This window comes from Pseudozyma flocculosa (genome assembly GCF_000417875.1).
Source record: "Pseudozyma flocculosa PF-1 unplaced genomic scaffold scaffold00004, whole genome shotgun sequence".
Lineage (NCBI taxonomy): Eukaryota > Fungi > Basidiomycota > Ustilaginomycetes > Ustilaginales > Ustilaginaceae > Pseudozyma > Pseudozyma flocculosa.
In genome coordinates, this window is record NW_006920872.1 from 282,201 (window position 1) to 296,852 (window position 14,652).

Genomic DNA, 14,652 nt, shown 5'->3' on the forward strand with positions numbered 1-14,652 from the left:
TTAGTACCTCTCCCACCTCTCGCGCGCGGGCCACATGGCATGGAAGAAGTCCTTCATCCTGCGATCGACGCGGGCCATGCTCGCATCCTCGAGATCATCGTTGAAGCACACGAGCGCATCGCGACCCAGATCCACCTTTTCCTGCGACTCGACCAGCGGCAGCAACCATCGCCCACCCCTCACCACGTCACCGCCACCGTCGCCGCCGCCGCCGTCGCCTTCCGAGGTGCCAGTGCCAGCCGAAACGGCGCTGGCGGTGGGTGTGAAGCGCTCTTCGGCGCGGGCACGGCGGCTCTGCCGTTCCAGGTCGGCAAAGACGCCGCTGGCCTGGTCGTCCTTGCGCAGCATCTCGAAGCGGATCGGCGACTCGCCAATCACGTAAGAGTAGCGCTGGACCAGGTGCAGCGCAAACGTGCGCGCCGACGAGCCGGGTGCCCACCGCGACGACTCCAACACGCACGCCGGCGTAAAGCACGACGCCTCAAACGACTCGCCAGCCGCCGAAGCGGTCGACGACGCCGCCTCGTCCCAGAAAGGCGAGAGCGGGAGGTGCGCTACGCCGCGTGGTTCATCGTGTCTCCACGCCTCTTGCCGGCGGTAGTGGACCTTGCGATCTCGCGGCGGGAGAAAGGCATCGATGCCTCGGCGACCGCTGGCGCGCATCAGCTGGTAGATGAGGCAGTCGCCGCACTGGACCCGGTCGAAGGTAAACGCTTTGAAAACGTCGACCCACGTCGCGTCGCCCTGCTGAGCCTTGGCCAGGGAGACGAAGCACCGATCGAGGTTTAGCACGCAGGCGGGCGTGTGCCGCGCCTTGCCCGCTGCGATCGAAGTCGGCGTGAAATCGGGCCACTGGGACGACAATCCTCGCCGCTGCGGCGTCGACGGTTTCGCCCCGTCGGCAGCACTGTCGTCGTCGTGTGCGACAGACCGCCGCCGGCTCGGGACAATGCCGTCGCTGATGTGGGCGAGGGGGTATCCATCGTGCGAGGTGAAAATGTACTGCGTCTTGAGCGGGACAGGCCAGCCGGCCTCCAAGAGATTCGAGTTGGCGCGCCCGACCTCCAGCGTGGTCCGCGGTGGCATGTACACCTTGACGGCGCCGTCCGAGCGACGTTGCGATGGGCCGCCCTGCCTCGCGTCGGTCGGTACATCGGCGTCAGTGCGGCCCATCTCGGCCATAGCCTGGCGCCACTCTGCCTCCGAGACGATGCCGTCTCCGTCTGCGTCGAGGCGCAGCACGAAGAAGCTCCACAGCAACGCTTCGCGATGCCGCTCTATGGTCGTGTGGTACGCCAGGTACTGCGTGACGATATTCTGGCCGCTGTCCCTGAAGCGCATGCGCGCACTCTCGTGGATCTCCTTGGCAAACATGAGCCTGGACTCGATGAGCAACGGTAGCGAGAAGCTGCGGTGCAGGTGGACGATGTACGGCCGCTGGCGCTTCCCGAACCGCTGGTCCAGGATCCAGTTGGTGTGCTCGAGCGACGACCACTCGCCCTGCGAGAAGCTCGGGTCCGACTTGCCAGCAACCTTGATGTGCGGGTCGATGCGGAAGACGGCGCCATAGAGGGGCGTGTAAAAGTCGCCGGTGGTGACGTCGTCAAAGAAGAAAAAGTCGTCGTTCGAGTAGATGAAGTGCTCCGAGAGATTGGGCTCGCCACCGAGCATCGCCTCGATGGCCATCGAGTTGAACGTCGGCAGCGACTCGCGCTTGTATAGCACCTGCTGGCGCCTCCGCTGCTCGCTCTGCACCGCGGCTTCGGGCGTCAGCGCCCAGTTGGGTCGGAACGTGGTCCAGTCGTGGTGGAAATGGACCGTCGTCTCCGCCCTCATCGAGGCAGCAACATCGGTCCGCTCGGCCGAGGAGCCTGTCAAGACAAAGGGGTTGGTAGACGAGCTTGCTAGCCAGTCGGGGATCTGGCCCGGGCGAAGCACGCCATCCTCGCCTCGAAATAGGTCAGACGTGATGGACTTGTCGCTGCGCGCCTCATCCTCCCCCTCCGCCAGGGCGTAGTCCGGCGAGCTGACGTGGATGTCGCCCAGGGTCCGGAGGTGCGCTGCAGCCGAGCGCATAGAGTACTTGAGCTCGTGGTGGTCTCGGAAGCGATTCTCGTCGTTGTTGACACCGTCACGCTTGTCGCGTTCGGAAGCGGGAGCGGGGGCGGTGGCGGCCGCGGCGGCGGCATCTGTCTGTTTCCGGTAGGCTCGCTTGGCGCTGGCGTGGCGCCAATCCGATCCATTGACCCAGGTGTAGACGACGTCGATGTCGGTCATGCGATGACCGTTTGCCTCCCGATTGGCGACGGCATCGTCGGCGTAGATGCCTTGCAGGCTGTCGCAGAGGTGGCCGCGCGCGAGCCAGGCTTCCAGGCACTCGTCCGAGTCGGTCAGAGGCAGCTGCGACCGGATGGGCGGTAGCTTGCGACGGTAGGGCGAGCTTTTTGGCGGGATGAAGGTCGACAGCTCCTCGATGCTTTCCTCGTAGCTGGCCGGGACGGGAGAGCTGGTCGCGCCGACAGGTGATGGCGGACGCTGTCCGGTCTTGTGGCTCGACTGGCCTTGCTGCGCGACCTCACCGATTGCGATGGCAGAGTCGGCAATACGCGCTGACCGGCTCACAGTCAACTTGCCGACCAGGAAGAATGTTGTACCGAGCGTCACGGTCAGAAGACCGGCCGCAGCCCACCGCCTGATCCTTGGCGGCACCAACGGTCTGTGCGCCCATGTTTGCGTCCGCTCCCGAAGCGGTTTCGGCAGTGAGGGCCGGTGAGGGGATCGGAGGCGGTCGAGGTGGTCGCCCGAGTACTCCTTGGCGTCGGCCTCTTCGAGATCGCGAAGACCTCGTCGTGGCGGTGGCTGATGGCCGTACTGATTGTAGTAGTACGAGGGAAGACCGGCCTGGTCACCGTGTTCGAGCAGATGCCGTGTGTCGAGGTCGGCGTGCGGTAGCTCGGGGCTGTCGTAGGCCTTTGTCGGGGGCATGCTGGCGAAGCGTCGTCGTCGTCGTCGTCGTCGTCGTCGTCTATCGGAAAAGGGCTGACATGTGACGATCAGGGGACGTCGATGTGGATGATGGCCTTTATGACGACGGCTGGAGACCGAGGGAAGAACCCGTTGGGAGCCGTACAGCGTACCGATCTCCTGGCTCTGCGTGCCGGGCCGAGAAGTTGAAGGGCGTAGGTGTGGTCGGCAGAAAGTCGGCCGTCTTGGCACAGCATAGCTGCCGAACGGTTGACAGCGAGCTCGACAGGTGCATGGAAAGGACGATAGGGGGGATCAGATCGAAGCGCGCCGGGGAGCTTGCACTCAAGATAAGGCACAGCAAGATGTGCGGGTACGGTCCGCGTGGGGGCACCTTGACCATCGCGTGGACGTTGAGGGCACCGCCCGCTGGATCGCATGGACCTGGAGAGGCTATGATGGCAAGGTACATGTGCAGGTGCCGTGCCGTCCCGTACCGGGCATGATCCGTTCTGTATGTAGCGCCACCGCAGGTTGGCGATGCGCCCCGACGATGCGGTGCCCATCCCGGAGGAGAACAGCGGCGACCAAGAGCCCGGGAGTTGTGTCGGGCATCGTGCGGCGAGAAACGGTCTCGAGCTACAGTAAGGCAGGCAAGCAGGGAGGAGGCGCAGGCAGGTGAGAAGGACCGGACCCTGTCTTGGCGAGGGGCGGTCTCGGGGTTTACAGCACTTACCGGCTGCCCGGCCGGAGTGGAACGAGGAGGAGGAGGAGGAGGAGACGTCGAGGCGGCGCCTGTTGATGACGACGTGTTTGGGACAAGGTCGCGTGAGGGTGGGCCGCCAAGAGGCCGCGAGGAAGGTCGAGGCCTGGCCTAGCAGGATGGGCTCCCTCAGCTTGGTGGCCGGAAGGATAGGCAGGCGGGCAGAGTGCATCGACGGGGCTTCGCGGGCATATTGATGGCCGTAGGGCGTGCCGTGCCGAGGGGCGGCTGTCGCCTGTCAGGCCCTGAGGTACGGTGCTGGTGGCTGACTTGCCGCCGCCAAGCAAGCCGCGGCAGATTTGGCCGGCATCCCTACCTTAGCCCTGGCCGGCATCCACCTTAGCCCTGGCCGACCTGCTGGCTGCCCATTCCAGTCCAGTTGTCATCCCGAGACAGACCGAGAGGCCCTAAGGTTTGGTGCAGCCGGTGCTTCCTCGCTGTCGGCCCACGCTTGCATGGTGGCGGGGCGCTGCAGACCCATGGCCGACGAGGGGACCATGTGTCGACAGCATGCATGTCCTTTGTTCGATAGTCGATAACGACGGCCCAGCTCGAGGATGCCGGAGCAGGCGGTGTGGTGGCGCGGCAGAGGGCTGTGAGGGAGGATGGGGCCCACATGGAGCAGGCGGCGGCTGGCTGGCTGGTCAGGCGGTGCAAACGCGGCTGAATCATGGAACTGGCTTTGGAGTGCCCGATTGCCAAGTGCTGAGCGCTCGAATCGGGAGAACTTCTCCGATTGGCGTTCAGGGTCCTCCACCCAAGCAGAAACTCGGCACGTTTGCTTCTCGTCGTGGCCCTCGCGCCTCGTCCTCCTCCTCGTCCTCACCACCAAGCCCCCCCCCCCCCCCCCTCCCGGATCCACACGCAAACCCTCGACACGACACGGCGGCCAACATGCAACTCGAACAGCAACCACAGTCGGACCAACACCGCCTCTCGAAGCGGCAGCAGTGTACGTATGGTCCCCAGATCTCACCTCACCGCCCATCGCCGCTGACGCCTTTTTCGCTCCTCCCTCTTCGCTCCCTCGCCTCGCTGCCGCAACAGACGACAGCATGATCCACGCAGAAGCCGGCCCGTCGTCACACGCAGCAGCAGTGCACGACGCCGCATCCATACCCTCGCACCCTTCCGTACGTCGTCGTCGCCCAGCCAGCCTCGGCGCCCCGGCGCCTCCCCCAGACTCGCTACTCTCCCCGCTGCACAGATCGACCAAATGACTCTTACACCGCTGTTCTACCTTCCCGCTCTTCGCCCGGCCTCGACACCTTCACCTTGCACCGCAAACAGTATCCCTTCGTATCGACCCTGTGCGATAGGTACCCCGCTCAGTCAGCGCCGCTCTTTCAGACCTACCTCGACCTCAAGCACGCCGCGGCTTGGTCGGAACTGGAACCCGTCGAGCTCCTACCTCCATCCCCACCTTCCCCTGCTGCCGTCCCCAGCATCAAAGGCGACACCAACCGCTCCGATCTCTCACCGAGCGAGCTGATCGACGCCACACTATCATCGTACAGATCCACCCTCGCCTCCCACTCGCTATCGCCATCCTCCGAAACGGGAGGTTGGGTAGCGATTCGGGGACGAAAACACTCGTCCCCTCCTTCTTCCTCTGCTTCCGCCTCCGCCTCCGCCACCGCCAACAACGATGGACCAGGTGCCACGACGACGACGACGACGGCGGGGGATAGGCTCCAGACCATCCTGCCGGTGCACGTGTCGCAGCAACTCTCGCCGCGCCTCTTTTCCAACATCTTTGACATCCTCGACCACCAGCAGGCCACGCGCGACCCAGCGCTACCCCGCCTCGAAACCCAGAGCCTCCTCCTTGCCCTCATGGCCAGCGACTCGACCCTCGTCTACTACGTCCTCTCCAGGGGCCTCGTCAAACCCGTAAACTAGAACCTCAGTCCTTCCCCCGCACACGCCTCTCTCCGCCCTCAAAGTCAGAGTCATGGGACCAAATTGTTCATTGCCTTGGTCGACGGAATGGTCAGGGGTGCGTCCGTCACGAGCGATACTTAGAGAGAGAGAGAGAGGAGAAGACAAAGGAAAAAGACAGAGCGGGACAAGGAAGAGGCTGGGGCTCGGATGCTGCGGGTTGTTGGTTGAAAAGAGGAGACAGAAGAGGCAGATGCAAGGACCAGGGAGGGGCGCAGTCGGCACGAGATCCACTCGCACCGACCGGCACCGGATGCAGGGTTCGGAACATTGTCCGTTGCGTGCGAGCGAGAGATGGGAGCAGAGAGAGAGGAATGGAGCCAAGAGCGTCTCGGGTCGTATCGTCGTCGGTGTCGGTACGGAACCGGTTCCCTCTAGCAGAGCAGGGCAGCAGGACGGAAAGGGACGGGACGGGACGGGACGGGATGGTCCTCCACCTTGGTCCGACCCACGCCGTCGCGTCGCGGCGCCGTCAGACGACACACGTCCCTCGAGCCTAGGCCAGCAGCATGGCGGCGCCGGCGATGGCGCCGACGGCCAGCGACGAGGCCCAGCCGGCGACGCTGCCCATCTTGACGGTGGCGGCGGCGCCGTTGAAGTTGCGGTAGGGGTCCTGGCTGGCCGTGGCCGACGCCGCCTTGCCGTCAAGGTTGTTGCTGCCCGACGAGGTGAGGTTGGCGCCGTTGGGTCCAATGGCGCGCGTCGAGTCGCTGAAGCCGCAGCCGCTGCCCGAGCACAGGCACTTGCCCGCGACCGGGTCCCACCAGGGCGTGTCGCAGCTGTCGTTGATGCGCGTCCGCACCGAGTTATCGTTGTTCTTCTGCGGCGGGTTGGGGTTCTGCGGCGACGGCGTCGTCTCCGGGCAGCCGTAGCACGTGTAGAACGGCGAGTTGTTGAGCGGGTCTCCCTGCGTGTTGCTGATGCAGTGCTGCATCAGGTCCGAGTTCTTGGCAAAGCCGTTGCAGATGTGGTCCTTGACATCGGGCGTCTGGCACTTGAACTCGTCAATCGTGTTGAGCTGGCTCGCCGGCACCGGGTTCTTCATCCACGCCAGCAGCTGCTTGTTGCTGATGATCCACACGTTCTGCATGTCGGCGCTCGTGGTGGCCCAGTCGAGGAACGAGTTGATCATCTTGATCATCTTGTTGATCTGGGCCTGGTCGGGCTGGCCGGGGTAGTTGGGCGAGACGTGGATGGGGTGCGTGTAGAGACCGAAGGGCTGGCGCTTGCCCTTGTAATGGTCGCTGAAGGTGTTCTTCATCCAGTTGAGCACGTCGTCCGGGTTGGGCGAGTCGAGCCAGGGGTCCATCAGGTGCGCGCCGGCGGCGCCCTTCTCGTCGAAGATGGCGTACATGGGGATCTCCCAGAATCCGGGCAGCTTGGGCTCTCCGTTGCAGATGTTGTCGACCGACTGGCAGTCGTTGGCCATGCCGTTGTCGAGCGTGTAGGGCCAGAAGGCGTCGGTGTTGGGGTCCGTGACGGGCACCGACGACGTCGACGACGAGTCGTACGTGAAGCCCGCGCCGTGAAGGTGCTCGAGGTTCTGGCGAGTGTAGTTAAGGAAGGGGGCACGGTAGCCGATGATGGACTTGTACGGAATGCCGGCGAGGGCGTTGAGCGTGATGAGGTTGCCGTCGATCTCATCGGCGGGCGCCTGGGCGACGTGGGTCATGGTGTGGTCGGCGACGTCGTTGCCGTTGACGTAGAGCTCGGTGACCATCGAGTAGTTGGTGTACATCGTCTGGGTGTAGTAGCTCATCTTTGGCGTGCAGCCGTTGGGGTTCTTCCGCTGCGCCAGGAACTGGTCGACGGCGGCAATCGTGTAGCTCTGGACGGCGTCGTCGGCAGTGAAGACGATGAACTGGGGCACGTCCTTGGGGTCGAGACCGCCGGGCGGGTTGGTGTCTGCGCAGTGGCAGTCGGGCAGCTTGCACTTGTTGGGGTCGCAGCTGTACTTGGCAGCCGAAGCGCCACCGGAGCTGGTGATATCCTGGCCCTCGCCGGCGGCGGCGAGCTGCCTCTTGTCGAGGTTGGCATCGGTCCTACGCGCGATCGGCCTGCACCCGTGGTCGAGCAGGTTGGCGGATCCATAGGCCATCGAGATGCCGGCGAGGGCGAAGCCCATCAGGGCAGAGAAGGCGGCCGAACGCATGGCTGAGACGTAAATGCTCGCGGTTCCTGGGTCGTGATCGGTTCGTCTATGGGGGAGGTGCGAGAAAGTGAGGGCGAGCCCGTCGGGGAAACTGGCGAGACCGAGCGAACGTCGAGGGACGGCAGTAGGGTCGATGGAGGGAAGGGGAGAAGAGGAGGTGGTGGTGGTGGTGGTGAGGCGGAGGGTGCAGGTAGGTGGGAAGTGGGCGAGGGGGCGAGGGGGTGGCAACGGGCAGGGGGTGAGCCCCGAGCGCCAGCCAAGCAGGGGAAATACAAAAATAAGAGACCGGTCAGGCCAGAGGCGGCTGAGCAAGCTGGATTCAATCGCATTCCAGCCAAACAGGGCACCGGAATTCCGCGCGTTGTAACATGGCGCGGGGGGACGCTGCGAATACAACACCCGCCGGCTGGCTGGCTGGCTGACGGCGGGCCAAGCCAGGAAATGGGGCTGAAGCGTTAGGCTAGGTTGCTGGCTGGTTGGCTCGAAGCGAACCAACCGACCGCGCGCCCAAAGTCCTGACCTCAGCCCCGCTGCTGCTGACCCTGCTGTCTGCTGGGCCTTGTGGAAATTTCGGAGGGGGGTCCGAGGAGCGAGACCAACACCGATACCGTACCCGGCCCAACCGACCAGGGAAAGAAAGAGAAGCAGAGCGAGGCAGGCCAAGAAACGCGCGACTCCGACGACGCCCAGCAGGGCCTGGCAGGGCCGCTTGCCCGCTGCATCGAAACCATGCATGCCTGCCTGCCTGCCTGCCTTCCTCGGTCGCAGCCAAACCCACGACCGCCGAGCAGCAGCAGCAGCCAGCATCACACCGTCATGCTGCCTGCCTGGTCTTCACAGCTCTCTGCCTTCTGCGAGCCGCCAAAGGTCCGGCGTCGGTGTCGGGCAGGCTGCCGACGACGGTGTTCCGTCTTCAAACGAGGCAGCCAGCCAGCCAGCCAGGGGCAGGCCCTTTCCGGAGAGCTGAGGCAACCTTTTGGCTTGCTCTCACCGCCGGCAATCAGGGCAGGGGCTCGCGTGAGCAAAGCCTGGCCCCTCGGCGTTTTCTTTTTTCGGGGGGCTCGCCAAGGTCTGTCCCCAGCCTGGCCTGCCAAATCTCTGTTCCAGGCGCAACCAGCTCCCACCTCCAGGATGGCGTCAGAAGCGGACGGCGGCGCGACCAGACAGCTGCTGCTGCGATCGCGAGCACTGCAGTCGAGGATCTCGCACCGGCGCATGCGTATGGTACATTCAATTGCAAAGGCGGTCTGGTCTGCACGGCCCCGTGCAGGATCGCCGCGCCGCAACGAGGGGGCGAGCAGAAAGGACGGGGTAGAAGATCTAGCAGGCTGGCGAAGGACAACGCTCTAGAGGAGCTCGTGCGAGGGGGTGGACGAGAAGAGGAGCGAGGCGGTGCGGGGGGGAAATGCGATGAGGTTGAGGTCGGAGGAGACATGCTGGAGAGGATGCGAGTGTAGCCATGGAAGAATGTGAGGATGCTAATCGTGATATGCTGGATGGAGAGCCCGTGCGCGTGGATGCTGGTGTGGATGCGTTGTGGTTCGGCGGTGATGGACGACGTCTGGACGGCTGCAGAGGATGTGAGGATGGGATGGAGGGCGGATGCTTGCTGCTGACGGCGACGCGAGATGGCGGATGCTCGTGCTATCGGTGCGAGAGGGTCGTGGCGCTGGGAACGTGACCAAGGAGAACTGTCCGTGAGAAGTGACCGAGGCTCTCGGACCGCAGGTGACGATCGTTGGAGCGAAAGCGAGCCGCGTGCCGTGCGTATGTGTGGGTGAGGGCCAAGAGGCAATCAGACCCGGGTATCGCGGTCGCGCGGCCGCCCTGACGGCTGCGACACCAGACCAAAGGAGGGGCAGAGCTTATGGCGAGCGGAAGTGCACGACCAAATGGGCGAGGGAGCTTGGGATGGACGTCGGCCAGGCTCCGTTACCGACGTCGCGGGCTCAGATCTTGAGCTCGCGGAAGCCGCGCACTTCGGCCGGAGCCTTGGCCTGCGTCACGTCCGGCGACGGCTCCTTGGCCTTGGCAATCTTTTCGAGCTGACGCTCGCGCTTGCGCAGGACGGCGGCATCCCGCTTCTCCCGCGGCGTCGGCACCTTTCTCTTGATGACGACGCTCGACTTGTTCGGCAGGCCGTCCTTTCGGGGCCGACCTCGCCCGCGCTTGATGATCTCGTAGACAGCCTTGTCCTCGGCTTCGTCGTCGTCGTCGTCGTCTTCGGCCTGAGCAGCGCCTTCGACGCTCTCTTCGGCCGCCGGCGTCGACGGACCTTCGACGGTGGGCGACAAGGCGCAGACGGACCCGCTCTCGTCCGAAGATCGGCTCTGCGACCGCCTCTTGGGCCCTCGCAGATTCCGAATGGCCGACAGGTCGGCCGAAGCCGCCCTCTTGGTTGACAGTCTGTCGGCGCCCGGCGTGTTGGCGCGCGATGACTGGGATACGCTGGGCGATCCAGGGCCCAGATCGATGCCCTCCTCGGTCGTGGCGTGCGTCGAGGGTGAGTCGCCTTCGCCGCTGCTGTGCGTCGCCGACGTGTCCACCGATGAGGGCGACGTGGCCCGCCATTGCCGCATGTGATCCGGCAGCGAGGTCGGCGGGGCGAGCGTGCCCGCTGCCGCCTCGCTCTGGCCGGACACGGACGCCGGCAGCGCCTGCAGCTCAGAGCCGACGGCCGCCTCGTCCTGCGCAATCTCGCGCTCCACCAGCACCTCGACGACTTGCGCCCAGTCCTGATTGTGCTCCTTGAGCAGGCTGCGGACCTCTGCGAGGCTGTACTGGCCGCGCGTGCTCTCCAGGACCATCTTCTCGGTGCTCGTTGGCTCGCCGCCGTCCCCGTCCTCCTCAGCTTCCCCTATGGTCCCTGTCCCTGCCTTGCTGGCCCTCGAAGCGGAAGAAGCGTCGTCTTGGGCGGCCGCAACGCTTCTCTCCTTGATGCGGGGTAGGCCCGTGTGCGGGCCATCGATGTTGCGGATCGAGCTGTAATGCTCCCAGTTGTGATAGGCGATGTAGAGGGGCCCATAGGCTTCCACCAGCGCATCGGACGGCTGCGCCTCGACCGCACCGGCCTTGGAGGTCGATGCGACGTCGTTGGCCTCGACGGTCGATTCGGACGCGTCCGCCGACACTGCGGTGTCATCCTGGCCGGCCAGCTTCTGCGCCGACTCCTTTTTGCGAGCGCGCGACTCTGTCCTCTTGGCGCGCCGCTGCTCTCGACTCGAGGGAGGTGGCCCCTCGGAGCCGGGAGCGATGCTGTTCTGCATCCTGAGGCGTTCCTGCTCCCGATCCTCGCGGGACCTGACGGCCTCGGGCGAGTCGTCGTCGGCCGAGACGACGTAGACAAGGCCGGGCTGGACAATCTTGATCTGCTTCTGCATCATCTGCGCAAAGGCGTGGAGCTCGAGGTGGCCACCGTACGTGCCATTCTCCCGCATCAGCCGGACGTAGGCATCGAAGGGCTGGTCGTCGACAAAGCCGGCAAAGCGGTCGGCGTGGGCGGCCAGGTGGTCGCAGGTCTCCTGCCGCAGCCGAGCATGCTGGGTGGGGAAGCCGTAGAGCTGGTCCGAGAGGGCACGAAAGAGGCAGTTGCCGTCCCCGGTGGTGTTGGCGGCGTAGAGGCTCATAAGCTTGAGCTGCTCGTTGAGCTCCTTTTCCACCTGCGCCGGGTCATCGAGGCCATTTGTGAGGCGGGCACGGCTACTCCTCGTCACGCGCTCGTCTGTGGCGAAAGCAGCAGCAACAGCAGCAGCAGGGGTCGAAGCGGAAGGAGCACGGGTCAGCCTTGTCGCTCTCTGCCTGCAGATCGAGAGCCACAGCGCGACGCAGCGACGGATCGGGCCAAGGGAGCGACATCCGGCCAGACGATACCGCCGTGCCGGGTCGACCCGGGGGGCAGCACCGATGACGAAGAAGCGCCAGCGGCCACCAGGGCCCTGCGACAAGAAACCAAACTTTTGGCCTCGACGATGGGCACCGCCGCCCCCTCCACGTTGCTGCACTTTCGCTTTTGGCTGCTGGTTGCTGGACGGCGAATTTCGCGCCCCCCTCTGGCCCCTCTTCCCGATGGCCCCCACACAGCTCGCGGGCCCGATTTTTGGATTTGCGATTTTTTTTCCACCCCTCTGCCGCTCGCCTCGCCTGCCCGCTGGCCCAGAGGGGGACGGCAGGCGTGCGATTGGGCGAGCGAATTGGGCGAGCCAGCCGGCCAGTTGGCCAGCTGGCTGGTTGTCGCCTGGCTGCTGCCACGGCCGCCGCCGCTGCCATGCAGGCGAGCGTTGTCGCTGACCGCAAGGCCGGTGGCTGCTCCGGGTCATCGCAGGGCTTGCCCTCGTCGAGGCCGTCTCTTTGCAGCAGCGCCAGCACCAGCAGTGGCGGAGAGGACAGAGAGAGAAAGAGAAAGAGGGTGCGTGGCGATAGAGCCACGGCAACGGAGCGACAGCATCGTCGCTTTGGGCATCGAGTCGACCGGGACCTTGGCGACGAATGGCTGGAGGGCCGACGGCAGAAGCCACACGGGATCCGCGCTACTCACTCTTGACAGCATTGACCTTGGTTCGGGCGCTTCGCCTGGTGCCGGCAGCTACAGCAGCGGTGCCGTTCCGCTGTGCCCTCCCCATGGTGCCATACGACGACGTCGGTCTGCGGCGAGAGGGTGAGGTCGAGGGGAAAAGGGAGGGAGAGGCGGAGGTGTCGGTGGTCGATCCGTTGCCCTCGTCACCTTGGCTTTCCCAAGGATTCGGGCGACGGGGAGGCTGCGAGGAAGGCGGTTGGCCAGAGTGACTGGCCTCGCACCTTGCAGGCAGCTCTAGAGGTCGTGGTGAGAACGACGCTCGGAAGTTGAGGGGGTTGAAGGTGGACGACGTCGTCGGCGGCAGGTCGAGGGGCGAGTGCGTCCAAGGTCGGGCGTCGAGAAGCGGCAAGTGCGGAGGAATGCGGGCGGAGGAGGGAGGGGATCAGAGCGATGCAGACGAAGGGTGGGGCGATGGTCGATGCCCGCAGGCAGAATACCGGGCGCGGGATTGATGCGACGATGGAGAGGAAGGGGTCTATGGCGCTGCTGAAGCAAAGGGCCCTGGTGTTGGAGAGAGAGGTGAGAGGCCGCGGCGAGTGCGGCGGCGGGGCGGCGGCGGCGGCGAGATGGATGGCGGTTAGGCTTTTGCTGCGCCAGGGTCCTAGCTGAAAGGCGACCAGCCAAAATACGCCTGCCTCGAGGTACCAAGGCGGCGACGACGCTGCTGCTGTTGAAACGGTCTGGCCAGCGAGCAATACAGTACGAGCGAGGCCTCTGCGCGGATCGTGCGTGTGTACGAGTGCGTGCGTAGGTGCGTAGCTCTCTCTCTCAGAGCCTCTCTCAGTCTCTCCTTTGATGTGCCTCTGCGGGCCCCTGCTGGCCTGTCGGGCGACCTTGCCTGTCTGCTGCAGCAGAGATGGCGAGGGGGGGCTTGGACCGCGCGCCCGGCCGCCCGCCTTCGGGGCTCGGGCACAGCTAGGCTCTGGGCCAATCCTCGCCACCCCTCGAGAATGGCGCTCGACAGCCTGCCTGCACATGCGTTCATCAGCCTCGAGCCGTGGCCAAGCTGCGGTCCAGGCCGGTACAGTAGGCCGGTACAGACAGCGAGGTTGAGGAGGCTTGGGCGTAGCGGCAAGGCACCAATGCACGGCGGCCAACAGCTAGGATGCGCTGGCTAGGTTGCGGGCCGAGCCGAGCCAGAGCCAGGGCCAGGGTCAGGGTCAGGGCCTCCACACCCAATTCTCGTCTTGCTTGGGGCGGCGAGAAGGCGGCTTGGTTGCTTCAGGCGCCCCCGCGCGGCCGCGACCCGACGGGCCCTTGTCCGCCTTTGCTTGCGGCTCTCTCTCTATCCTCGATCATCGACTCCGGCCCTTCCGCCTTCATTATTCCATCGGCCGCACGCTAGCTCCCTTCCGTCATGGGCGAGCACTCTCGCTCAGAGGATCGCGATCGGGATCGTCGCCATCGCCGCCACGACACCACAGCCACACGAGACGAGCAACGAAGCCGTCATAGGGATCGTGAGCGCTCGAGGGACCGATCAGACCGGCGCCGCGACGACCGCGACAAGGCTGCCTCCTCGAGCCATCGGCGGCGATCTCGTGCAGATGCGGGCGAGGTCGCCGCCGAAGACGACGATCATGGCAACGACCACGACCACCGCCACGACGACGACCAGCCGGGTCCAGCACCTCCGCCTCGCGTCGACCCGCACCTCGACGAGCTCGGCGTGGCACCGCTGACAAACGACGACTACTTTCAAAAGGCCGCCGAGTTCAAGGTTTGGCTCTCCGAGTCAAAGGGCCGCTACCTCGACGAGATTTCGAGCAAGGAGGCTCGCCGCTACTTTGACAAGTTTGTCGACCGCTGGAACTCGGGCAGACTGAGCGGTGAGTAGGAGCGTTGTGCGCGTTCGCGAGCGACGGACGGACGGCTTGCCTGATCGCATCTTGCCCCGAGGTCTGCTTCCTGCGCCCATAGACGACTTCTACCTGGGAAAGGTCCGCTCCGCTGCCGCGCCTTCGTCTACGCAGACGCGGCACAAGTGGAACTTTGCCTCCAAGTCGTCCTATACCCAGGCAGAGCAGGATGCGCTGGCCAGCATCCGGGACACGGTCGATACAATGACCAACGCCGAGACCAGGGGTGCCAAGGAAGCCCGGGAAGCCGAACGCAAGGCCAGCAAGGGAAGCGGCTGCGTGGCGGCGAGGGCGGCGAAGACGAGCAGCGAGCCGCGACGGGTGCCAACAGCGGCGCCGCGGACTCGGGCTGGGGCTCCAAGCGCCCCGCAAGCGGCGCCACGTCGAGCTACGCCGATCG

General features: G+C 65.2%; 5 protein-coding genes across 5 annotated transcripts in view; 2 read left to right on the forward strand and 3 right to left on the reverse strand.

Moving 5' to 3' along the window:
* On the reverse strand, positions 1-2,985 carry PFL1_01599 (uncharacterized protein; the record flags this gene model as incomplete). Its single annotated transcript, XM_007879109.1, has 1 exon — positions 1-2,985. One exon carries the CDS (start codon positions 2,983-2,985, stop codon positions 1-3), a length of 2,985 nt encoding a protein of 994 aa, XP_007877300.1.
* A 1,636-nt stretch (positions 2,986-4,621) lies between these two features.
* On the forward strand, positions 4,622-5,629 carry PFL1_01600 (uncharacterized protein; the record flags this gene model as incomplete). The annotated part of the gene is made up of 3 exons (XM_007879110.1): positions 4,622-4,679; positions 4,775-4,860; positions 5,018-5,629. The coding sequence occupies 3 exons, from the start codon at positions 4,622-4,624 to the stop codon at positions 5,627-5,629; spliced, it is 756 nt and encodes a 251-aa protein (XP_007877301.1).
* A 535-nt stretch (positions 5,630-6,164) lies between these two features.
* On the reverse strand, positions 6,165-7,820 carry PFL1_01601 (uncharacterized protein; the record flags this gene model as incomplete). The annotated part of the gene is made up of 1 exon (XM_007879111.1): positions 6,165-7,820. The coding sequence occupies one exon, from the start codon at positions 7,818-7,820 to the stop codon at positions 6,165-6,167; it is 1,656 nt and encodes a 551-aa protein (XP_007877302.1).
* A 1,949-nt stretch (positions 7,821-9,769) lies between these two features.
* PFL1_01602 (uncharacterized protein) lies at positions 9,770-12,439 on the reverse strand (the record flags this gene model as incomplete). Its single annotated transcript, XM_007879112.1, has 2 exons — positions 9,770-11,541; positions 12,355-12,439. The coding sequence occupies 2 exons, from the start codon at positions 12,437-12,439 to the stop codon at positions 9,770-9,772; spliced, it is 1,857 nt and encodes a 618-aa protein (XP_007877303.1).
* Positions 12,440-13,750: 1,311 nt separating this feature from the next.
* The window catches only part of PFL1_01603 (uncharacterized protein), a gene marked incomplete at both ends in the record, with an annotated part of 1,548 nt that continues 646 nt past the window's right edge, over positions 13,751-14,652 (forward strand). The window contains 2 exons of the mRNA XM_007879113.1: positions 13,751-14,222; positions 14,314-14,531. Of these exons, the coding sequence (XP_007877304.1) occupies positions 13,751-14,222; positions 14,314-14,531 (690 nt within the window). The remainder of the gene's footprint in view (positions 14,223-14,313; positions 14,532-14,652) is intronic.